This window comes from Vicugna pacos, unplaced genomic scaffold (genome assembly GCF_048564905.1).
Source record: "Vicugna pacos unplaced genomic scaffold, VicPac4 scaffold_315, whole genome shotgun sequence".
Taxonomy (NCBI): domain Eukaryota; kingdom Metazoa; phylum Chordata; class Mammalia; order Artiodactyla; family Camelidae; genus Vicugna; species Vicugna pacos.
Window position 1 is genome coordinate 1,956 of NW_027328993.1, and position 26,635 is coordinate 28,590.

A 26,635-nucleotide genomic window follows, 5' to 3' on the forward strand; every position below is an offset into this window, starting at 1 on the left:
ATTCACTTTTTAAAAGTCAGATGGCTAATGAGTGAAAAATGCTCAATACCTCACTGGTCATCAAGTGCAAATTAAAACAATGAAAAAGTACTTTTGCTCATCATATTGGCACATATTTTTAAAAGATATTCTAGCTAGTGTCCATCTTTGAGAGAACAAACTGTGAGCGATCTTTTGGAGGATGACATGTCAATGGATATGTAAACTCTGAAAAACGTGTGTACACACAGGCTGAACTCCACATTTTGGAATCGTTTCATTTAGAAAAATTCAGTTCAAAAAGATGTACTTATCAGAGCATTTACACAGCACTGTTTACAATGGTGAGAAGAAAAGCTGAAGTGAAATCATATCCAGCGATAGAGAATTGGTTACATAAGTTATTCTACATCTTTTCATGCCCCACAGGAGAAGGAATTTCTTGATTCACTTGAAAGGAGCCTGTGATTTATGTAGTTGTCACATCCAAGGACTAAATTTCCAGAAACCTTAACGAAAATAATACTCATACAAGAACACAGGAATGTTTGTATAAGAAGTATGCCAGTCAAACACCCTTTCTGACAGTGGAAAATGGAGAAAACTTAAGTGTCCACCATCAAGACAATGATGCGGTAAATCACGGTGAGCTGTGGGCACTAAAGTTCCGGTGTTTCGGCGTGGTCCAAGGCCTTGTCCACAGTACGCTCCCACGAAAGGTGTCCTTACACAAGAGACCAAACCTGCATATCAGGAAAACCCTCTACTCTATCTGAAAGGACCGGGTGAGTCTGGAGAGAGAGGACGTCTGTGATATATACCTGAGTGAATAAACCGAGCTGCAGAAAACATATAGTATGGCCTTATTTTTCAATAAAGCATATATACACACACATAGACATAGATTTCTCATATACGTGTATGTATGAGTTTATTTATATGACATAGGCATAAAGGTCATGAAATATATACTCCACATTGTCAGCAGTTTTTACTCTCAGGAAAAAAGGGGAAGGGATGTAGGGGACTTTCGGTACCACAACAGATCTCTTTTCAGAATTTCAGTTAAGTATACTTGGAATTTAAAAGTTTATTTAAGTCCAAAGTAAAATGGACGAGGACTCCACAAGACAGAATGCTATACTAGTCATTAAAAATCATGCCAGGGGAGATAGAATATTGTAGAAAAATGTGTAATAAGCCGAATGGAAAATGGAGGTCTCCACACAGTATACAGGCACACATTGCTCGCTGGTTTTTATGACAGAGGTAATACACACTGATGAAAAGAACAGAAAATAGATGTTAATGTGTTAATTATTATCTCTGAGTACTGGCACCAGGATAGATCCATTTGACCCTTTTTTCATACATTTATATTAAATACACACTATTTTTCATCTGAAAAATGCATTTTTAGATGTCTAGTACCACACATTGGAAAATTACACGAGTACTTACAGAAACAAATAACTAGGAGACACCGCAGCAGCGTCACAAAGTGTAGAAAGGGCGATCCTGAATAACACCGCGCAGTTACATAAGGACCCACAAAGTGAGAGCACCTGCTGTAACAGGGCGCGGCCCCCTTCCATTTGTCAGATGTGTCTTCAGGGCTGAGGCAGTTCTGAGCACGGCCAGTGTCAGTGCTGGTGTCTGGATGGATGCCACTGGAGGTGAGGGCACCTGCAAGCCGAGAGGAAGAACAGAAATCATCCTCTGCTTTTTCTGTCTTGTTTCTTTGTTACTTTTAAAGAGAGGCGGAAATAAGATAAACTGGATCTTTCCTACTGAAATTTCAGTAATGAAACCATTTTTAAAGTGATCACAACTTATATTCTGCCTATGACTGTCTTTTCAACAAAGCATCATATTTATAAAATGTTAATTAACTCAGTTAATTAACTCCCTGTTGAAACATTCTAGTAAAGAGCATGAACTGCAGTATGTAAAAGAACCACACCTGCAGTGACTAGCTCAGCTGTCTTGACGGCAGTGCAGTCAGCCCCCACCATCCCGTGGCCCTGAGCTCCTGATGCTGGTAAGAGAGCGTGCTGCTGCCTCAGATGGAAAGAAAAGGTGAAAGCATTTTCTGAAATCTACAGCACTGACAAAACATAACTGATAAATCCCAGGCTCCTTTGAGGCTGTCATTTTCCGTTTCTGGCCAACACCCGTCAATGAGCAGAACCACCCCATTCCCGAGTCATGGGACTCACGTGGGCAGAAGTTTTGGAGAAATTTCCAGGTATAGAATGTAAACCAACTATACATAAAACTCTGAAAAAGAAAAGATGCAATAATCTGATTTTGGAAGACACTAAAATATTCTCCTAAGCCTTAGTACTTGGAAAGGCTGGGCTTCTACTAAGCCACTTATTTATTTCACAGCCAATGAGCATCTCCCACAAACCCTGTTTCCCTGTGTCTGCTGGGAGCTTCAGGCACATTGATGTTGTCTATCTTATAAGTCACAAGGCAGAGGCGTGTGTCTCACGCTGGCAACTCTCACACAGGCTCAACTCCTAGCCTCACTGTATGAACTTGGCCCCATTTTCTCACCTGTTTATTTGGTACCTGTTCTTCTGTAAGCTGCCTGAAATGCTTATTGAAACAAGTCAGAAGAATGAGTGGGTAGAGAAATGGACAGATGGACAGGTGAGAGATGGGCAGAAAAACAGAGAGTCTCCAAGAGAAGGGGAGCAATCAAAATTACCTATGCAAAACCCTCTTCTAGTCAGGGAAGGAAACCGCCACGGAGAAGTGTGAAGAGGCAGGTTGCTTAGGACTGTTTCCTGGATTCCATGAAAAGTCACACCAAGAGATGAGAGGGTAGAACTATAAATAATAAAAGAAAAAATCATGCATGTTTGAAAAATATATCTACATTATGTACTTTCTAAAGAATAGAGTCAAATTAGCAAGGCCCAATAACACAATCCTTGGGTATATACAGAAGTGAGAATCCCATCTCCAATCTGCAAGGCATCCCTTTGGAGCACTGAGAGTCTACACGGTGCAGTCATAAAGCCATCACCGCAAAAGCGATGCTATCCTGCACTTACGAGGAAAGAGCAGCTGTGCTCGGTCTGCCTACACGTGTCTTTTACACCCCTCAGCACCTCTACGGGGGAGGGACGCCTAGCGAGCCCCATCTCTGCAGGACAGAAAACAAGTCCAAGAGAGGCTAAGCCGACCTACCAATTCTCCATCTCACAGGACTTGTCACTCCAGACCAGGACTCGAACTCGGACCCACGTTTGTAACCACAGTACTACCGTATTTTATGTGCTTTTTGTGTGTATAATACATTTGTTTCTGGCATGAAAGGGTATTTAATAAATGATCGGTTGTCTTGTCTATCTCATTAGTTCACAATCTTTATATTTTTGAATTGTACTCTTCCCCTGGAGAAAGGAACGGAAAGAGCGGGGTCAGAATGAGGTGGGGCTCCATTCTTTATCTGTTGCCTCATCTCATCCAAGTCCCCAAACAGGGAGAAAGAGCAAATGTTCTCTTCATCATTTAAGAGAGGGCTCCAGTGACGGTGACTTACTCAACCCCAAAACCAAGTCTGGGGGAAGGGCACATGCAGCAACGAGAGCAGTATCACCTGTAGGAAGGCAAAAAGAGCTCAGGGGATGGCTCAATGGGTCAGCCTGATTTCATTTCAATCGATAATACAATAGCACACTCTAAAAAAACTAGAATGCAATGGATTTCCTCTTTCTTGACATCTAGCAAGTTTCCACATCTCACATGTAACATTATCACGAACTAGTGAAAGGAAGAGTCCACAGACAAGGAAAATCAATGCCACAGGCAGGCTGAAACACAGGCTGGAGGAAAGGAAGGGAAAGGGCATAGTAAAGAAGAGGGGAAATTCTGGGAAAAAGACATCATCACAAGGACTCTCAAGCATCATCCAGCAATCATATAATCATTCTTTCAAGAGAGAGTTACTTAGGTCCTATTTTGTGCAACATTGTACAGTGGGCGAAGCAAGAGCACAGCGTCCATGGTGGCAGCAAGCTGCGGAGCTCCAATACACTTCTGATCCCGGTACCTTGCACACTTGTCCTCAGTATAAAGGCAAAATATATAGTAAAATAATCCAATGTAAACTCTATGCAATGCCTGAAAAAAATTAAAGAATACCTAAATACCTGGACAGACACACCACGCACATTCCTGAATCAAATGACAGCATTCTTGGGATGCAGTGCTCCCCAGAGCGATCCATATATTCAACGTGGACTCGATCACAATCCCAGTGGGTTCCTCTGCAGAAACTGACTATCTGCTGCGACAATTCATATGGGAATTCGAGGATCTCAGTAACCAAACCGTACTTGAAATAGAAGAACAGTTTGAGAGGACTTGTAATTCTCAATTTCAAACCTTACAACTGTATCTCCAGGTGAGATTAGAGGCCATTTTTAAGTTATAATTGTGTTTATCCTTATTTTCTAAATTCTGTACAACGGAATATACCTGTTAGAATAAGAAATTTAAAAAGTAAGGTATCTTTTAAAACATGCAAACCTATTCATTCATTGGGAAAAAAATATTTTGACTATAAAGAAGTAAACAAATATCTAGTGAAAAAGGACTATTTAAAAACAAGAGTGCATTTACATTTTTTGTAAATTGGAAACGGAAAAGCACAAACACATCAAGATTCTAGGGAGAGTGTTGCAACATATTAATTGTTATTTCCAAAATTCTAATTGAACAATGAAAACTCACGAAAGAGAAAATCTTGATTGACAGCCAACTGCAAACACATGGAGAGCAAAGGCCTAGAAATCACAGTTCCTTTAACTCTGCTACTAACTCAATAGGAGAGGAAATTCCTCAGTGAGGGGACAGTGGAATCCCATGCATAAGACAGGATACACAGTACAAACTGCACTAGAATTGGGGTGATTTCCATAGAAGAATTCTAAAGTTACAACATTGATGAAAAACTATAAAAACACTGACAGACAGATTAAAACACACAGTCATATATATTATATAAATACATATGAAGTCTGCCCCCATGTTGCATAGAAATACAAACATATTTGTTCATTTATGGGCACTGATTACTTTTATCCCAGGTAGAATATTTCAACTAAAATAGATAATCAATAATACACTCCTCTTGTCAAAACTAGTTGATAAGTTACTCTGCCATGTATGCATAATGTGTCTAAGATAGATTTAAAATTAGTGAAAAAGATTTTTGTATGGTTTCTTGAACCCTTCTCAAAACACCAAGCTTAATTTTAAAATAAATCTGAGCAGTATTTCTATATGATCTTTTCCCTTGTGAAATGAACAACACAGTCTGTTGTCAAAATTCTTTCCTTACAATGATTCACGAGCACCGTATACTCACAAAACTGCTGGACAGCAAGGCACTATCCAGACACTGTGACAAATCAAATGAAACACAAGGAAGACAGTGACCCTATTCTGCAGGGCTTATAATCTGTTTCCAACACCGGGTTTTTTATTTGATTTGTTTGATTGGTTAGAAAAATAAAATCACTCAGTACATTCTTCTTTGAGCATTATGTAAATCATGACTCTCTTTTTAGTGTCATGAGCAGGAAAGACTTGAGTATGAATTGATTAGATCAACTAGGCACAATCATCGCTGGAGCCTGTGTAATAAATAAGTACATGAGATCTAAAATAAACCTACACAGATCTCTGCAAGGAAAATGAAGAGGTGAGTTCCCCAATGAGAAAACAAACAATCAAGAAATCAAAAAAGGAAAACTTTTTTCATTAATGATTCCAGGCAGTAGTGGAGCATGGTGGTGAAGATCACAAATGCTGGGGACAAACATGAGGGTCTGAAATCCCACAGCACTGGGTAGCTGTGACACTGATATTTCAGTGAAATTTTCTGCACCTCAGTCTCCTATCCATAGACTGGGGACAGCCACAGCACCCATCTCCTAGAACAGTCTTAAGAATTAAGTTATTTTTTATATAAAAGTTTAAATAAAATACCTCAGATTTTAAATATTACCCCAAAAGCTCAAGGAACAAAGAAAACAGTGATAAATTGGAGTTCATCAAATGTTAAAAATTTGCTTCAAAGGACACCATCCAGAAGGTGAAAAAACATCTGAGAGGAGAAAATTTTTTCAAATTATTTATCTGATTAAGTATTTGTATCTTCAAATAAAAGAAAAAACTCCTACAACTCAACAAGAAAAAGAGAACTCAATTAAAATGTGTATAAAGTATCTGAAAATGTATTTTTCAAAGAAAATATACAAATGGCCAATAAGCACAATCAAACGATGTTCAATATCATTAGCTGTAAAAGAAATCAAGTCAAAACCACTAGGAGAAACCGCTTCACACTTACTACAATAGGTTATAATAAAAAAAAAATGTGTAACAAGCACTAATGAAGACACAGAGGAAGCGGAGCGCGCAGCCCTTGCTTTTGAGGATGTAACACAGGGTGGCCACTTTAGAAAACAGCCTGGCAGGTCCTCAGAGAGTTGAACATTTGGTTTATGAATGACCCAGCATTTCTGCTCTCTGGTCACACAAGTAAGAGAACTGAAAACAAATGTCCACATAAAAATTCCTACAGGAGTATTCACGGCGCCATTACTCTTCACAAACAAAAAGCAGACACAACACAAACGACTATCACCTGATGAATGGGTAAACAGTAGGGCCCAGATATACAGTAGAATATAATTCAGCAATAGCAAAGCATAGAGTACTGACCCAGGCCACAACCTGGAAATACATTGAAAAAGTTACTCAGTGTGAAAGAAGTCAGTCACAATAGACAGTTCCATTTACATGAAATAACTTGTTTTACATGAAATGTCCAGCACAGGCAAATCCATAGAGAGAGAACAATGGCTGCCTGGGGCTGGGGGAGGATGAGGAAGATGGGAATGACTGCTTGTGCATACAGGGCTTCCTGTTGGGGGATGAAAATATTCTAAGATTGACTGCGATGCACAATTCTGGGCTTTGAGTAAAAACCGCTGCACATTTTAATGGGTGAATTGTATTAAAACTGTTAAGGACAAAAGCACCTAGGGCCAGAACCTTCAAATAGTAAATGCAAATTGCTAACTTTTATTACAGGAAGAAGAAACTGCCCTCAGCATGAAAGCAGGAGATCGGCAAATATGGGTTAACAGAATTGGACAAGAGCATTTCACTTGAAAGAGTTGCTGAGTGTACACGAAATATTCAGAAATAGGAAAATCAGCTTGACATCACGAAGAAGCATTCTGCTTCAAATGCAGATCAAGGATTCGGCAAGCCCAGCTGCTAGAAATAACCAGAGAAGAAACCTGGTTCTTACAACAAGCACCAGAGCCAACAAGGAAATGGTGGTGAGGAAAGCAGGCAGCCAAAAATCTGGAACAGTTTGCTACAAATAATTTCTCCACTGAAAATTCAAAAATAAAATGAAAGTGATGCAATGCTGAGCTGGCCTCACGTTAAAGGGCTTCCTCTGCTGCTCGACAGTTCTGTAACCCCGAATGAGAGACTCAGGAGAATCAGCATGGCTCCTGGCAGTCCCCAAGTGACTGCCCTCCAGCACGTTTACCACCATCACATCTGCCAGGGTTGTATTGCAGAGAAGAGACCAACTTCTAAAAGGCACAGGAAATGTTTACCAGGGAAGAAAAGGCTGCTGTCAGTCCTGGGACAGAGGCAGTGTGAGCAGAGGCCAGAAGGCTGCAGGTGAACTGGAGCAGACCTGGGGCAGGAAGGGACCACGGAAGAGCAGATCTCAATTTTCTACTCTCTCTCCCTCGGGTAGGAGAGATAAAGCCTGCATCCTTCTCACCTGGAACTGTGGGTTCTGGCTGGCAGAAGTCTTACGTACAGGGAATGAATACTCAAGACTCTGTGGAAAAAGTCACGAAAGAGAGAGGGCGTAGGGACCCAACTCCACGAGCCTCTCAAATGATCCCATATTTATTGTGTATAATCAAAGGAAAACGTCATTAACAGTTGTGTGATAGTAAGCAGGAACTTGGGGAAAGAAGGATGAGACAGAGATTGTAGAATCCACCATGAGTACAAAGGCTTAGTGTATCTTTAGGTAAGTCATGGGGTGAGGGGAATAAGATACATCCTTTAGACATGTGAATTACAAAGCAGACCACCAGACCAGCTAGGTCCTTGCTTGGGGGATAATAGAGTATCTAACTGCACACAAGCCCAGCCTTTATAGCTGTGGGCCTGGGTCATTGCTTTGCGATGAGCAGAGTGCTATCTAAAACATCATCTACGCAAGCAAAGCATTATCTCTGCTTTTTAAGGCAAGGAGACAGGAGTGAGGATGCACAGGCACTTGCTTGCAAAGCAGTTACTAAGCATACGTTTTCTTCTTAAATTTGACAGGCGGCTGGGGTCTGTTACAATTTGTTAACCCAATCATGGGCTCCCACATGGAACCATTATGGAGGACACCCTAAGGTGACAAATCCTGGCTCTGGGTCTTTTCCTGCCAGCTTCTTCAGCCACTCTAGCAGAGTCTAGGCACATTCCTGAATAATGATCATACAGAACCACCCACACTGTTAACTCCTGGTGCTTGAAACTTAATTTTAGCTCTACACAACTTAACGTAGAAAAGTTTCAGAAATAAAAGATATTATATTTACTTTATATCTCATCATAGGACTGATTTTTCTGATTGCTCTAAGCTGCTTCTTCTTGGTAAAGCACCTAATTCTGCAGGTGAATTCAGTACTTTCTTTGGGCATAACTAGCCAGTTTGGGCTCGCTAACTTCTATTGGGTCAAATACCGATACACTTAATTGATTTCATTGTTCATCAATTTCAGCTGGAGCAGAGGGAGTGTCACTCTGTTCCTCAGCCCACCCTCAACCCTTATCATCAGCAACTCAGGCCTCCGGAAACCAAAAAAAGCTTTTGTTTCCCTTCTACAGTTTCAACAAACCCAACAGGATACATAAGCCTGGAGAAAGAATCAACACAAATGTTAAAACAAAAATCAATAAACCTGAAGCAACTCCATCTCCGAATCATGATACACAATGACATGAGATTAAGTGTGTCAGGCCCAAAGCATGGGTGAGCCTGACCACCTGATTTCTATTCTTCAAAGGAAGGAAAGTTTTCCTATTTTTTATTATCACTCTGTCATTGTTTCTGATTAAGCCAAAAACTAGTTTATGAAATAATTAAGCATTGAAATTAACAGATTTTTGTTGTATCAATTACAGAAGGCATTCAGAGGTGTTAGGAAAAACCACCTCTGTAAAAAATGCAAATTTCTTCCACTGTGAAGAACACGTATACAAAATGCAACAGAGAATTCAAGCTCTTGTGGAGAGGAGCAAAAGCCACAGAATCAAAGCAAAGTCATTACTATGAGTCCAACTCAAAATTCACTGGACAATCATGGTTCAATGCATTCAATGAAATTTAAAGGCATACTGCAAACCATACACTTAATGATCTGCAGGCTAGAGGAAGAATTTCTCTCTTTAACAGACAAGAGTAATCAATAGGGTGCCCCACCAAACAAGGACCAAAGAACAATCAGGTTTTTAACAGTTCTGATATATCAGCATTTTCTAAAGATCAAAATCCAGAAATTTTAAACATTGATTCACACCACAATGAAACAAGCACTTAAAAAAAAAGAAAAGAAAATAAGCACATAGAACATGTACATAGAACATGAGAATTCTTGAGACGCTGGAAGAAACAGGCTATAGTCTTTTACTTGAGAAATAAAACTACTTTTAAGATAAATGCTAAAACACATTTCATCATTCATGTTGCCTTGAAAAATCTGAGGCACTTGTATCTGATTAGAAAAGCAATTCTGAGTAATAGTGTGTTACAATTCAGAGCCAGTTTGCTTTAGAAGAAAAGAGAAAAGAAAAGCTACCGTTTCTCATATACTGCACAAAGTGTGAAGTGTCTCCCTGCCTCTTTCTCCTCCGTTTTCTAAGCTCATGCTTCCCAACCCTTCTGAAACAAGTATGAGAATCTCTTATTCCCGCCAATATGCCAAATGACAAAAGAAAATCAATTTATTTGTGTAAGTATATGCTTAAACCTTGAACTGGAGAGAAAGATATCAGAAGTCTATATGGAACTTATTTCTACATTCCTGAAATCACACACACAACGTTCACACCAGACACAGACACAGACACATACCCCTGGATTACTGGGAAATTCACAAGCTTAGGATTTCCATCTTCTAGAAGATAACTTTGTAGTTAGTTTAAAATACAAAACTGTCAGCTTGGAAAGCCTTGATCACCTGCTAAACCATCCCAAATATCAAAGAGACCCAATTAGCCTTCTCGGTAGAATGTAATTTCCCATGATGGCAAAACATACCCTAAAAAGTCCTGATCTAAGTCTCGTGTTTATCACTAGCTATGATCGTTTTTAAGCACATTAACAGATTCAGAAACCTTATGTCTCAACAGCATTTATTCTTATTGAAATAGTATACGTGTTCATTTGCCTATACAGAGACCAGGTCCCATGATGGAGTTTAAGAGCTATTTTGTGTATTGCAATATTTATTTTTAAGTGCAGAAAAGGAGGGTGGGTATTACTCAGTTGTAGAGCACCTGCATAGCATGCACAATGTCCTGGCTTCAGTCCCCAGTACCTCAAAAAAAAAATAAATAAAATAAGGGCATATTTAAAAATGAGTAAAGTTATAAAAAAAATGCAGACTAAAAACCACTGCAATCTAGGAGACACAATTACAATAAAAAAAACAAGAGTTTCTATCAATTATTGGCTATTTGCCAATCGCAGAGACAACCAGAAATCACACCTGATAACCATCACGTGTGATTCTCAGCAACCCTACTAAGTAGACACGGATGGGAAACCAGGCTCTGCAGATGAGGAGACGGAGCTCAGAGGAGCCGGGGACGCTGACCGTCCCTGCTTCCCGTGACACCACATCAGCCCAGGGCAAGCGCTGACGGAGCTGCAATGAGGGGACACCCAGCTGCATGGAACCTTGGGGCACTGGGGAGTCCCAGAAAACACTAAAAACTGTTCAGTGAAAAACCAGCTCAAATATAATACACTGTGCCACATTCTTTAAACAGGGGAACATGAGTGAGACCTTTTTGATGCCTCCGTGTCCTTTCTGCCATCGTCAGTTACTTGCCCTCACAGCGTGACCAGTGATGAACTGGACCCCATATGAAGCGCACTCAGATGGCAGAGCATTTGAAGCTGTTTTATGAAGTTTGTAAGACTCTGTCTGTGCCTCACACAGGCGGTCATCCATCACTTCTCACCGGTGTGGATGTACCACCTGAAATCACTCCTTTCTGCTTTTTAAAATCCCCTCATCTACTCCAGACTTTTCAATAGCAAAGAAGCAGCTAAACCACAGACAGTGGACAGCTTTTCACCAAATTTCTTGAACAGCCCATCGGACTACCTGGAAGCCCTTTACTTTTATTAAACCCACTTCCAGGTACTTCATCATTTTCGGATTGGTGGACTTGGCCTCTGACTGAGCTACTCAGAGAGCTCCCAGCCTCACATCCGTGAGAGGACCCTGCTGTTGGGAGAAATCAGTGAGAAAGGCGTACATCCCCCAGTCATGTCTGCATGGCTAGAAGTGCCACAACGTGCTAAAAATTTATACCATCATAACCCCTGGGCTCCCATGGACTGGTTTCACATTAACCAAACTCATGAGACACTGATGCAAGAAAACCAGAAATTTAACTTATTAATGTAACAGAAGATGTGAAACTATGAACCAGACTGCAATATCAGAGTTCAACCATGAGTATATGTTCTCCTCCACGGCCCAAACACGGGCAGGCAGTCACATGGCAAGTGTGGACAGAAGCAGAGCAGGAAGGATTTCTAGATGAATTCAATGGACTAAATTTCTGTTATACCAACAGATCTGCTGCCTGGAAAACAATTAATTCTAATCACGGTGCACTCTTCGTGGACAGTTGCCGAGACACGACTGTGAGCACCTGTGTAACTCTCCTTTCCCTGTCCTTTCTGGGCTAATTGATGCACAGACGTACAGAAATCGAGGGATGCAGATACATCTAAACACCCAAAGCCCATTCTGGGAGCCACAATACCATACAGCCAGGGTTAAAATACTTGCTCTGCCACTTACTAGTTCTGTGACCTTGGTCAACTTACCCTCTGTGTGCCTCAATTTCCACACTGTGAAACTGGGATAACAATCAAACCTTCCTTACTCGCTTGTTGAGAAGATTGAAGGATTCATTTCTGTAAAACGCTCAGAAAAGAATGTAGCACATTTTGGGTGCTCAACAAATGTCAAATTAATATTACAGTGGTTTACAAGTCTCCTTCCTAATCATCTTCTGTGTTTCCTGGCTAGACTAATACCCAAAGGAAATTCTTATTTCTCCTTTTATAAACTCATGGGATGAACCCTTCTGTTCCATCCCACCACCTGTTTAAACTGATGGAAGGGATACCTCCTCCCCACTCCTCTGGGCCATGCAGAGTGCTACTCCCTTCACAGCCCTGACCCCTGGCCCACAGCTAGCCCTCCTCACATTAACAGATTGAGTTGTGATTCCGGGGAGACAAGCAGGGCATGTGAAACCCTTCCTTTCCCTCCAGTGTTGACTACCCTAGGGAAGCACCCTGGATGCTCAGCTCCATTGCAGAACAGCCCTGTGCATGATGGGGCTCATTCTCTCAAGGGAAGGCTTGCTGTGGCCCAGAGATACCTGGGACAGGGTGAGTCTCTACTTCTGGGACACAGTATCATGACACTCATTTATCCACAGCCCTGAAGTTCATGGAGAACGTGGCTTCATCAGTAACAAAGAAGACATTTATCGCCTGCCTACTCTTTTGTGTCATCTCTCAGTTGGCTGCTGGAGACAACATGTGTATAAGTATTGGTTCCCCTTAGGCCCCAACATATATGAAGTAACAAAAATTTCTGTGGCTTAACGTTGGTCCAGGGCGACTGTGTAACAGTTCTGACTCTGCTGATGCTAAATTATGGGTGTAGGAATTATGGAACGTCCTCAAATATCTTTCATCATAAAATCAGCTTTTCTTATTTTCTTGTTTCTTTGTAATTACCAAAGACTATAAAATGATGGCTGCACACAAAACAGCAGCTAAAGTTTATGAGCTCTCTTGACATACCCACTGTGGTAAACATGTTACATAATTACTAATTCTCACAATTCTACAAAGCAGATATGAGTGTCCCCTTCTCACAGACGAGGGGAAAACTCAGAACGAGCTGACTCAGGATCACATGGTTCAGTGTCAGCACGTGCAGGCAAACCCAAGTCAAGAAACTACACCCCATCATATATGTACCAAATCAACTCCCACCAATTAACACACAGCGGCGGGGTCAATACTCAGGGAACTCAACACACCTTTCAGCTTTATGGTGCTCCAGAGGCAGCTTCTAGCTGTTTTATAATATCCCGGCTCACTGGTTTCTAACACTAGAAGAAAAGCCCGATTTTGCCATTGTTTGCACAGCAAGTCTGAAATGTTCACAGCGAGATAAAAGAATAAAACTATGATATAAGCAGAAAAAATTTTCCAGGTAGAAAGACATAATGGACGTTGTGCTATTCTGAAGCATTAAGCAAAGGAATCAAAATAAAATCACATTGTTTAAGCCTTATTTTACAAACAGAAAAATTAAGACTGTAAAAAGTTGCAACAGCGCCACCTATGGCTAAAAAGACCTTCCAGGTTGCCGGGAAACATGCAACACAAAAATTGACTGTAAGATGAGAAACGAGAATCAGATAACTAGAAGCTTATGTAGCATATACTGCACTTTGCTTCGGGGGGATGGAGGGGTATTCAGTATTTAATCTGATATTGCTAATACTCCTAAATATAAACAAAAGACATAGGCTCATGGAAGCTCATCTTAGAAGAGGAAAGAATCCAGTCCAGCCACTTCATTTTACACGAGGGGAGACTGAGACCTGAGATCTGTCCTCCTGGCAATCAGCAGCAAAGCTCTCCTAGGTCTCATGTCTTGCACTGTAGTAAAAACCAACAGAACTGTACTAGGCCTATATTCATAAAAGTCACGTCTGTATTTTTCCAACAGTAGGTAATCTAAGTATCTTGCAAAATACTTCTCAAAGAGCCAGGAAATCATAGAAGGGTATTGAAATACAAAAACATTTATTTACATATTAAAACAGCATGAGCTTTATTACCTCTATTAAAAAAGTGACATGTCAAATCAAAATTTTGAAATTTTAAAACCTGAAAAGAGTGCAGAAAAAAATCAAAATTTTCTTTAGTCACAAAAGAGAGAAGCTTATTCCCTGATAATAATCAATGTGGATTTTTCTAAACTTAATGGTTCTGGTCAGAATCCCGAGAAATTAAATGTCTGATGGATGGTTACACGGCAACATGAATTCTGAGCTTACATTCTGTGTAAATAATCTTCAAGGTCGTCTGCTTAAGGCAATTTAAGTAGTCCCTGTCTCACTAGAATGACACAGATTTCATTAAAGCTTCATACTGCACTTAAAAAAAAACAATCCTAGTTACTTTAAGCCATATTAATGTATATCATATATACACATATTGAATATGCATCAGAAATAAGCTACCCTTTTTAGTATTCAGAGTTGATACTTCTAAACTATCAGTCACTGTGAAAGCACATTTTTATTAAGCACCTCTACGGTGCTTTGTATACAAGGCGTCCAGCTCTCACAGTCAGACAAGGTAAACCATATTACTCAAATTTCACAAATGACGAAATATACTTAAGCCATGTAAACAACTAAGATATTCATCATCAGGAAAGAAAAGAGTAAGGATTTTACTTACAATACTCACTGACAAAGTTTTCTTTCATACTAAGACTACATAAAACAAATTCAGTGTTTGGAAATTTTTCAGTAAATAAGCACCACTAGAAAAAACAAGTAACATCATTAGCAACAGTTGGACTTTCAAAGACCACTTCTCTCTTGCACAATAGTTATTTTAAATGTTTTGTTTTTAGTTCTCACAAAGCACTAAATTAAAAAACTATTTCCTTTACAGTCATTACCTGAGAATAAAACATTTGTGAAAATGTACAATTTTAATTTATGCCACTCTGCCTCTCATTCTCACTGGTGTCTCTCCTTTGAAGACCTCATCAGGCTGAGATAGCTAAAATCGGTCATTTATGGGCTCACAGGAGTTCGGGAAAACACTCAACGGGAAGCTGATTAGAGGAGCAATTGAGAATTCATCCTGTGCAGCCTGGATTCCAGCATCGAGCTAGCCACCGCCAGCTGCGTGTCATTTGGGGCAAGCTGACCCATCTCTCAATCCCTCAGCTACAAAAAAGGAGACACTGATACCTACAATCAAACACTTGCTATGAAGTAAAATATGAGCAAAGCATTTTAGCCTCAGTTAGGCGTCCACTCACAGCGAGTTTGGTCATTATGATGATGAGGATGGCTGTTAACAAATTAAGCTCGACCAAACAGGAGAAATCACCTTAAAGGAGAAACATTTTAAGTCCATGAGTATTTCCTTTTGGGTGGACTGTAGAATATTCTATAGATTTTTTTTTAATAAACCAAATTTTGTCCATTAATTGTAGATTTACAGGTTCATGGACAAGTCTCCAGAAAAATAATTAGAGGCCTCTAACCTCTGAAAATTAAGATGTAAATTTAAAAAAAAAATCAGGGAAGAGATTATACCTCATTTGGGAGAGTATGTGCTTAGCATGCATGAGGCCCTCAATTCAGTCCCCAGTAACTCCATCTAAAAACTTTGTTTTTTAAGAAATAGAGAATTAAAGCAAAAGGATGGAGGAATACGGAAATTTTTAGAGACTCATCTCAGATTTAAGATAGGGAAGAAACCATCCAATTCTCAGAAGAAATCTTGAGGACTATGTAAACTGGATCTGAGATGTCTAGTCTTTTAACATTATTCATGAAATCATATTACCAAGTCTTAAAACTACCTGATAACCCACAGTGGTGATACTGATCATAACAGCTACCATCACGTATCGAGCTCCGGCTAGGACTGCTCTGTTCTGACATCTCTACCCCTAAGGCCTCACCAGGCGGAGAGCACTAAATTCGGTCATTTATGAGCATCTCGTGTAAGTCCTCCATTTGTGCTTCACACTCTCCCCTCACCAGCTCCTCTGAGGGAAGCACTGTTATCATCTTCCCCACCCGCAGATAAGGCCACTGAGGCACAGACACTAAACCCGTTCCAGGCCACATTGGAATTAAAGGACGTCTGTATTTCTGCTGTTTTGCTTTTGACAAAGGAATCTGAGATATCAATTCAAAGCAGACTGTTAAATAATCAAGTCTGTCAGGTCTTCACCTCAAAGAGCAGATACTATAAATTCCTGCTGTAGGATGAGGCTGCCGTCACAAACTGACTCAGCTTGAAATTAATATCCAAGATGAAGCAGCGGATACACGTAAATATTCACTATTGTCAAGTCTGCCCACGGGTCTGGGCCCTTCACTGCCTGAAAGGGGGTGAAATCCCCACCCGTGTCTGGGAGGGAAGTGCGGCTCTTCCCGGGCTCACCCAGGCTTCATAGGCTATTTACCCCCACAGACTAGCCTCAACGGTTAAAAGCTCTCAAGATTTTTACACCAGGCAAAACTGAAAGACATTTCTGTAGATGGAGCACTTTCTCAGGCTTAAATTTTTTTGCCTACACTCAGCCAGAGGGAGAAAAGAAACAGGACTCTACAAAGTCCTGACCCTCACCACTCACAGGAGTAGAATGACCACAGCAGAAGATGGCCCTTCACATTGCAGGATGTGAACAAAATAAAGATGCCCCAACAACAGGCACTCCCAGACACAGCGCTCAGCAGTCTTCTGCACAATCACAGTTGTGCAGCCCTCAACACCTTCTATTTCCAGAACACTTCATCAGCCCAAAAGAATCCCCCTATCACTAGCATTCACTCCGTAATCCCCCTCCACCCAGCCCCTTCCAACCATCACCTGCTCTCTGCCTCTGCATGTGCCTTTTCTGGGCTTTTCCGATCACTGAAATCAACAATATCTGGCCGTTTGTGTCTGCTTCCTTTCAATTAACATGCTGTTAGCAAGGCTTGTATATTTTGAAGTGGCATCAGCATCTCTTTATTTTTTATTTTTTTTGGAAACGTTAAAGATTATTAGAAGGTGGTAAGTACTATCAAAAAGAGTAGAGTGGAGCATAAGTGATTGTGTTTCAAAGGGAAAAGTGTGGGTTGAACAGTCAGGGTGGACTTCCCAAAACAGGTGGCATTTTTCATTTTCCTCTTTTTTTTTTCTTTTTTATTCACTCTTACGTGTGAATAATGTTCCACTACATGGAGATACTACATTCTGTTCATCCATTCAGCAGCTATGTATGGACGAGGTCCAGAAGAATGAGTGTAAGGGGTGACTAGCATGGATGGCATTTAAGCAAAGGGCAAAATGTGTTTTCAAAAAAAAGCCAACAAACAGAGGCGCAAGGAAATTCAGTGCGTTTCTGAGCAAAGTGCTTGCTTGCTTCGGCAGGACTACCGTGCAGGGCTGGGGCGGATATTGGCAGGAATCACGGTGAGGGAGTCACCTGAGAAGACATCCCACTGCAAGCAGCTCAGCCAATCCTCCTCCCTCATCCTGTATTGTTAGAGCAATGTTTCTAGGTTACTCTTATTTCAATTAATAGCATTTAACTGCACGTCTGATCATCACCATCAGACCACATTACCTCCAAGTCACAGAAAATCATTCACTGACCGGAGCAGCACCAGGACATAATGGTGATGGATTAGGGAGTCCTGCAGCATTCCAGCCTGCAGGCACAAACCCCACATGTGCCCTGGTGATGTCCAGAAAATAAAATGCATGGAAATATCTCACTGCTGGAACACGACAGCTGCCCTCAAATTGCCCGAAAATCATGCTGGCAAAGCACTACTCAACCTTCTCAGTACAAAAAAAAAAAAAGCTAAGAAGGCAAATTTAGGCTCTTCCATTGAAAACCAGCAGCCACCACTGCCAGTATTTGAGCTGGAATGCTCCTGACTTTGAAAACCACTGCGCAGTTACATTTCAAACGTGAAACTCATATATATATACCACGTAGATGATATTGCAGTAGGATTTTTCTTTTCAAAATTTCCAGTTGCAAAATTAGCACAAGAAAGTTTATGTTTAGGCTTTAAAAAAAATCAATTATCCTCCATTTTCTTAATTTTGAACTTATTATTATTTTATAAATGGAGCTATGGTGCGTATTTAAAACCTTTTGATTTCTGAAAACAAGACGTTTATGACCTCACTATTTCAGAGCAAACTTTAACGATTCTTTGAGAGGTGGGGCCTGGGGTGCTCACTAACAGCTCTTTAAATACTGACAAGGATGTGCTATTAAGTAATACAAAGGCTCTAAGTCCACATTAGCTCAGAAAGCAAAGAAACCACACCAAAGACTTCCTTAAATATTTTATATATTCCTATTCTTTTGAATATTAAAGCTCTTAAAACATATGATTTTTTTTGAAAAAGACAACAGCTGTAATAATTTTCCTCTCACCAAGAAAGCAATCTTTATCAGGAATAAAAACCCCTATGGAAATCGAAATGACAGGACGTTTCTAGCTAAGTGAACATCCAGATCTGAACACAAACCTAAATCCTATCAGATCTCACTTGAAGGAGCTCTACAAAGGCCTGGGCAACCCTGGAGATTAGCTCTTTTGTTCCAAATGTTGGCTGAGCTAAGATAATCACACTAGGCATGGAAAGAGAGAAGAGGAATGTCCCCCTGGCAGCCTCCATCAGTTTTCTTCCAGCCACAAGGTGCCTCTAGGGCAGCCCCGCTAACAAGTCCCCCATAAGAAAAGCCGGCATCCACACTGCCCCTGCCGTCCCCAAGTAGCCCCGAAGCCCATATCCCAGCCTGTGAATGGTCTTCAAATGATCCCCCAGTTGGTGGCACCCTCCACCTCTTCCCCGCTACACACACACACAAAGCCACGACAGCCTTCCCAAAGCACAAATTTGATTACATCAACCCCACTTCAAACAGTTCAGAGGCTCCCTGGTAGAGTTCTAGCCCCACCCCAGACCCTGCTCGCCCAGCCTCATCTCAGTACATAGGTCCCCAGTGACCTCAGGAGCCCCCTGACCTGCTCCTACTTCCCACTTGCCTCCAGGTTCATTTTGACTGTTTCCCAAGGAAGCCTTCCCTCCCTCCAACCTCCACAATTTGTTCCTCTCTTCCTAGAACATTCTAGGCTAACTGACAACGCTAAGCTCTCAAGAAGCAAATACATTTTGCTTATTTATGTGGCTACACTCTCTCTCCCCTAGACTCACTGAAGTGCACGTGTTATGAATAAATGAATGACGGGTTGGATCTCAAAGGGACAGACATACCTGCTCTCACCCGTCCCGACCCTTTTGTCTGTAGTATATCAGAAGCAAAACCAGAAGTACCTTCCCTGAGGGTCACTTCTGTTGACACCCTTCACTGCCTACTGTGTCAGTTCTAGTAAAACTCAACTTCTTCCAAAGCCCTACACCCCGGACTCTCTCCAGTGTCCTCCCCAGCAGGGGCTCCCTCCACCCTGGACCGCACAGGGCACTCTCCCCGGGTCCCCACGCCAAAAGCCTCCAGGCCTCTGCCCGGGCTGCCCCTGCGATCTGAGACACATTCTTGACTCCTTCTCCTGGCTGACTCTTACTCTGTCCTCACAACTGAATGTACAGCCCATTTCTTCCAGGAAGTCCTCTCTGATAATGTCCTTTAGGTCTTGTCTGGGCTCTATCTATAGCAGCAGTACATGGTGACCAACTGGGTGTTTGCCCGCTCCTTTGAGACCACGAACACTTGGGAACCACGTGGGAAGGAGTGAGAGATTACAAGACAGGTGGGGGAAGCAAAAAGCAGAAATCACAGCCCAAGTCCCAAATTCAAGGATACTTTCTCAGAAAAAGGTATAAACTATTTCACACGTGTGCAATTTGGCTACTATTTTTGTGGCTTGTGGACAGCAAGAACTTGGTGTTCTAGCCCAAAACCCAGGTTACATGCAAAGAAATGTATATATTCTTATCCAAAGGAAACCAGAGCTGCTCAACAACAGTTTTCATTTAGAACTGAAAGGAAATTTGATAAAGGCAATCTCTCTCTCTCTCTTCTTTCTTTTCTGGAATCATATAATTTTAGAAGTATTTGCGTGACTAACAGACGTCTACAGCCCGTGATTCTGCACTGAAGTGTTTGGGGCTGAGGAAGCCCAGATTACATTCACTCTGTAAATGCAATCACACCAACACACTGATAGGTGCCGTGAGTGGTGGAGCTGATGTTCCAAAGCAGGCAACATTATTCTGTAAGAGAACTCTAAATAGAAAGTAAGAAATGCAATGTCCTGTACTCAATTTCATTTGCTATATGGGCCATTAACTGATAGTATATCTTGACTAATGAAACCCAAAAATAAATTGTCAACTTCGATTTTCTTCATCTGACCGTTTTATGCTAATATCGGATATTAAACTCTCACTCCATATGGAAAGCTCAGGCCTACGCTGCAGCACAGTTACATCCCGTGGAAGAAAGCCGACCAAGGGAGAACTGGAGAGTTTCCCTTCAGAAGCTGCAAAGTCTGGTTTTGCACCTGTACACCATTTGCAACCACGTCATCATCAAAGGAGTTAGACGTTACCTCTCTGGGGCGAAAATCACTGCGTGCTTCAGAACCATCAAAGAATGCTGAGCTTTGTGAAACAGTCCAGAGGCGCTTAAATCATACTTTTTCTGAAAGGCTCCAAAACTGACCCACTTCACCATTCCAGGTATAACAGGGAAGTACTGGAAACAGTAGAGAGAACATGCCCTTGAATTCTGACAAGGCCCTGCTTGAATCCTGCTACAGCATTTACTAGTCACTAAATGGACCAATTCTTTAACCCCTCTGAGAAGGCTTCCCAATCCCCAAAAGGGGGCTGTCAGCGCCCACCTGGGAGGCATGGATGTGAATGCAACACGCAAGTAGGGCGGCCGACTGGTACCTGACACGGGGCCTGGCTAGTTTCCCTCCGCTGCCCTTTTCCCCCTTTAAACTTGCACTGTTCCCCCGGTAACGATCAAGCCCCCGGAACAGACTGCCCGTATCTTCTGTGTATCCCTGGATACATGCCTTACCCTTAGGAGGCCAGAAAAACAACTGCCTCCTCCCAAGTCACTAACAATGTTCTTAAGAGTCTGGGTATTTTTAACTCTATTTTTCAGGGAGACTATTCCAGAATTTTGCAAGCACCATTCTCCAGGTTGGCTCCCCTCCCAGTGCCCATCCCTTCTCACCTCAGATCCTCTGTCTGACTGCCTTCTGTTCATGGGAAAGCGAGTCCGGTAAGGTGGGGCTCCCTAGACCTCCCTCCCTCCCTCACAGGTGATTGTGACTAACTTCTCCCCATTCCTCACTGCAACTCTAGCATCTGAGGAGTCTACCCTCCCGTACCCTGCAGACTCTGCACCTTCCCAAGACGCACACGTGGCCACGACCCTCCCTTCAGATTTCTTCCTGGCTGGCCCTGCCCAGCCCCTGGCCCCTTAAGGATAACTGGCATTGCTTTGAAAATGGCAAACGCCACTGACTGACACACCACAGCTGTATGGTCTGGGCTTTCCTCCAACCAAGACACAGCCCTGCCCCCCCTCAGCCTCAGTCTGCAGCTCTCGAGATGATCTAATTCACATGCAAGGCTGTGAACACCAGCTAAGAATGACGACTCCCAACGTGTATCTCTAGTCCGGCTCCTTCACCTGAGCCCCAGGCTCATCGACCCGAGTGCCTCTTTGAAGTCCTAATTTGGATGACAAATGGCATCTTAAAAATGCCTCATGTCCACCATTTACTCTAGAATTCCATTCCTGGCAGGTATCTCCCAGACTCCCCATTTTAGTAACAGCCCCAGCACCCACCGAGGTGTCTGAGGTCACATTCAATTTCCACTGTTCCCTCCCCCAGGCCCTGCCCTGGAATCAGTCCTGTTATCTCCATCAATAAGCCCATCTCAAGTGTAGTTCTGTAGGGACCATGGCCGGAAACACACAAGCTCACAGCATGGTGCACTAACAGTCCTCCGTAGGGTGCTCCCTGGAGGGGGAGGCATCTCCTGCTGCTGTTCACCTCAGAAGGCAGTGGATTCTCACACAGGATGTCCAGGAGAAGGGATTCAAGGTTCTCCCATGGTCTGAGCTTTGAAGGGCCCGAGGTCTGGGGGAGCTCCTAATTAGCAGACACACTTGCCAATGAGCAGATGAGGATGGGGGAATCCACGCAAGGCTGTTATCACTTCAACTCATGGGCTCTCAGGAGCCACGGGAAAGGCCTGTGTCCAGTGTACAGCCCAGCCATCACAGATCCCAGCCTGCATTTGCCAACCCGGACAGCCTAGACTCCATCTACTTGTGACACTTACTTCTGTTCTGTTCCCCACCCAGAATGTGATGGACTCATTCAGATATTCTGGCCTGTCTCAAGAGAGACAAATTCAGTGAAAAATGAAGTGTCCACATTTGGACCAGAGCATGAAAGGAGAAACAAGGCCTCATGTTCAGCATGATGGTGGTGGCCAAACCCTTCCACCGGGTGAGATGAACCATGGTGAGGGTGAGAATCCAGGGTCCTAGGTCGGCCAAATCATCTTCCTTCACGGTTGTCTGGGGTGTTGGAGACTGACTACCACAAACTAACGACACGGCTGTCAGTGGTGGATGTCAGCTGCAACAGAAACGGATTCAACTCTTTACTGCCAACATGGGTTAAAAGTAAAGGCCGGGGCAGGGAGGTCTGCACGGCTGCTGAGGCAAACCACAGACCCAGCTCTGAATGCCCACTGGCTGGAGTAGAGAGGAAGCTACGGCCCTTTTAGCTGTCCCTGTGTCCAACAGATCCAGGTGAGCCAGCTACTTAGGAGAAGGTCATGTTGTCCTGATACTCAGAAAAACCAGCCTCGTAAAGGGAACAAATAGTGTCATGGATTTTAGACCCAATTCTGCCCCTTTATGAAGGCAAAGTAAAGTAAATGGCACGGGGAAGTTGAATGCAAAAAAAAAAATTAAAGAACCAAACGGTGACCGCTTCCTCCAACAGCGTCCCCTGCAGCTGTCACCTCCGTGGCGACCACTTCCTCATGACGGCCAGGAAGCGCCGTCATGCACGTCACACAGCGACAGCCAGGAACCGCGTGCCGAGCACGTTTGTGTAAAAGCAGGAATCGAGCAAAATGCTGCAGAGTTTGACCTTACAAGTTTAAATACTCCATGAAAAGAATCCCTGAGCACCCGACAAAATCAATTCGCATCTTACTTCTTCAAAACAATCAAACAAATTTAATAAGGGCGCATTTGTCACCAAATAAAAGGAGGACCAAACATGTTCCTCAAAAGCAAGGATTTCAACAGGTATCAAACACCAGTGGGTGATGAGCTAACAAAGCAAATATTCCAAAAAATTAGAAAATAAAAAATGACTAAGATAATAGATGGATCAAAACAGCTGTTAAGTTGTTGCTTTTTAAAGTGATGGAGACTGTACGGAGGGCAATCTGGCTATTTCCAATGCAGGGTGTGCACAGCCCACATTTTCAGAAGCAACAACATGCTCACTGGGCAGTACAAGTGAAAAAGGAGTAAAGAAAAAGGAAAAGAGGAACAAGAGAAAATTAGAATCACACAAGAACAAAAATGATTTTGACTGCATGTACAAGAATTTATGTGAGTGTGTGAGGCCAGGGACACGGGGATGGTGAGGCCCAACCTCACCTCCTGCTCAAGGGAAAGCAGGGGCCTGAGGGGAGCGGCGCTGCCGGGGGACCACAACGTGTTCAGCTCCCCTAACCAAAATTCGACCTACAAGCGTCTAGGCAGCTTTTGAGCTACAAATTGTTGTCGCATTTCAGTCTGGACCGTTTTACTCACTTCCACCAAGAGTAGCAGGAGAGAATGAGGCTCTGCTCCTGCACCAAAGCATTGTTTAAAAAATTAATGACTGTGGAATAGTAAAAGAAACAATGGAGTAAAAGTGACTGGAGGAGAATGTGCTTGACCCTAGCTCACTGGCCGCGTTATCTCAATGACGTTCAGATGCTGGCTGAGCCCTTATGGTACCACAATAGACAGACCCACAAGGAGGCAGGTTTAATGCGCTGAACCACTGTGGGCTAAGTACACATCCGGCTACTCCGCCAAGTCCCAAGGGCAGAGTTCAAAGGCAAAAACAAGCTGGCATTCTCTGGTGGGTCTGCAGACTCAGAGACAAGCATTTGTTGAGCAAAAATATCACCAGTGCCTCCTATGACAAAAGAAGTGGCACTGGCGTGGGGGCTGGGGCAGGGCTCCAGGCTTCCACTGCTCACTCACCACTCTGCCCAGGGGGAGAAGGTGGTCCCTGCTTAGGTTTCGCTGATGCACCTACCTTGACTAATGTCTGGGGCCTCAGCAGGAGTTGACAGGTGAGGTGAACAGAGCCAGACTCTGTGTAGCACGGTGCTGGGAGCTATGCCCTCAGCAGTGCCCAGGCTCCTAAACATGTCAACTCATCTCCAAGAAGCAGATGGGGAGTGCGAGCATATAGATCACAGGGCCCTGTGAGGACAAGTACAGATCATGGCCACGACATGCCTCTCCTCTTCCTTAAGCCATAGAGGTATTTCCGGGGAGGAACAGAAAATTCATCCAGAGCCTGCTAGGTGGGCTCTCGCAGGTGGGACTAGTGTCCCCTGTGCTTCTCACTCACAGGGCTGGTCTAGACATTCTTTTTATCAATTCTCTAGCATCTTCTCCTCCAACTTACCAACAACCAGAAAGTAGGATCTGATCTTAGGTAAGTTCAAGAATCACAGAGCACCACCTCCAAAGCGGGCCCGGTAGCACATGCCAGGTCTTCTGACCGCCACCTGTGGGACCACCATGAGCCCTCTCCAGACTCAAGGACCGAGGCCGTAGGCCGGGGGGACACAGCTTCCCTCACTCACCCCAGCAAAGGGGGACCACGTCTCGGCAAAGGCATCTCACCCTCTTCAGCCCGAGGGACAACACAATAGATATATGGGGAAACAGAGCAGAAGGTGGGGGGTAGGCAGCCCAGAAGAGCTCATCTGTACTTCCGAGGCAAAGTGGGGCCATTGACTTAATCACAGGGACAAAGTGGGAATGAACATTTCCCTGCTCTGTCCCATACACCGTGATACGCCTTTCCCTGCATAAGGAGTTCATTAGGAAGTCCCTGGCGGTGTTTCTGATGTCCTAACTTGGCATGGTGGCTGTCGGGCAGGAAGAGACGGCCTGAGCTGAAAAGGTGCTGGGCCTGGGAGGCAGGTGACAGCGGCTCCAGCCGCAGCTCAACCAGCGCCTCGTTCTGCCTCTCGGGGCTCAGCATCTCATCTATAAGCAAAGGGATGAGCATGTACCAGGACAGGCTGCCCAACAGAAATGAAATGAGAGCCATGTAAAGAAAGTTTCCCAGTTGCCACGTTTAAAATTTGAAACAAAGAAACAAACCAACAAACAAAAAACAAATACTAGAATGTGATTTTAAGAACAGATCTTACTTAATCTACTGTATGTAAAATACTATTATTTTGACATGTAATCAATATAGGAAGTAAAGAGATAGTTTATGTACTTTTACTAGACAAGCCTCAGCGTCTGATGTGCATTTGACCTACAGCACATCTCAGCTGAGTCCAGCCTCCTCCCCAGTGCTCCTAGCATCAGTGGCTTTGGCTACTTTATTGGACAGCAACTCCAGGGGTCCCACCATGTTCCTGGCTGTAAAGCGGGAGTAAGTGTCCACAATAACCCTAAATGGATCTCTCTGAAATAAAGGCGGATTCACTTTGAAATGTCTGGAAACCGGCGGGCTGCACCTCCCTCCCCCCTTGGCTACAAGATTGACTTCTTCCTTGCTGATCCCTTTCTGGATGTAGGGAAGCAATCCAGCACACAGCCAAGGTGGACTGGCTTCCAGGTAAACTTACCTGCTGTCTGTGTCCAGTCCCATGAAGTCCTCCTTCTCAAACGGGATGTAGGGGAGGGGGATCTTGTCCCCAGAATTCTTGGGGCCACTATCCAGCCACTTGGACTTGAGCAAGACGAAGAGTGACTCAGTGAAGTCCTCGATCCTCTTCTCCACCACCCTGCAGTACTCTTAGATTGAAGGCAACGTCGGTGCGCGTCTGCTCGGCTACCTCCCCATGCTGCACAAAGACAAAAAGCTGAGAGTCATTAAGCGATGTGCCATACAGCTCCTCTGCATGTGGAGCTTCTCGAAGGCCTTGGCAGAGAGACATTCGGTAATGGTGACAAGGCCCACGACCTTGGGGTGTTTCTGGAAGACGCTCCACCGATTCTCGGGCACATAGCGGTGCCTGTAGTGGATACAGAGTGTCCACTGGGAGCCACAAGGGCTGATATGGCTAACCGAGGTGAGTAGCTGATAGATGCAAAAGAAATTCTCCTCTGAGATGATCTCTATGGATTGGACCACAACGGGACGAGTCTGGTGGTCCTCAGCACACTGCACGTAGTCAGGGATGCTCATGTTGCAGGCCCTGCCGAGAGGGGGAGGAGATCGAGGTACA

At 43.3% G+C, this 26,635-nt stretch overlaps 1 protein-coding gene across 1 annotated transcript; it reads right to left on the reverse strand.

Moving 5' to 3' along the window:
• Positions 1-886: 886 nt before the first annotated feature.
• Positions 887-26,201, reverse strand: LOC140695539 (trafficking protein particle complex subunit 9-like; the record flags this gene model as incomplete). The annotated part of the gene is made up of 4 exons (XM_072958257.1): positions 887-1,258; positions 1,441-1,665; positions 2,696-2,817; positions 26,033-26,201. Coding segments are annotated over 4 exons (638 nt in total), but the record flags the coding sequence as incomplete, so codon positions are not given.
• Between the last annotated feature and the right edge of the window lie 434 nt (positions 26,202-26,635).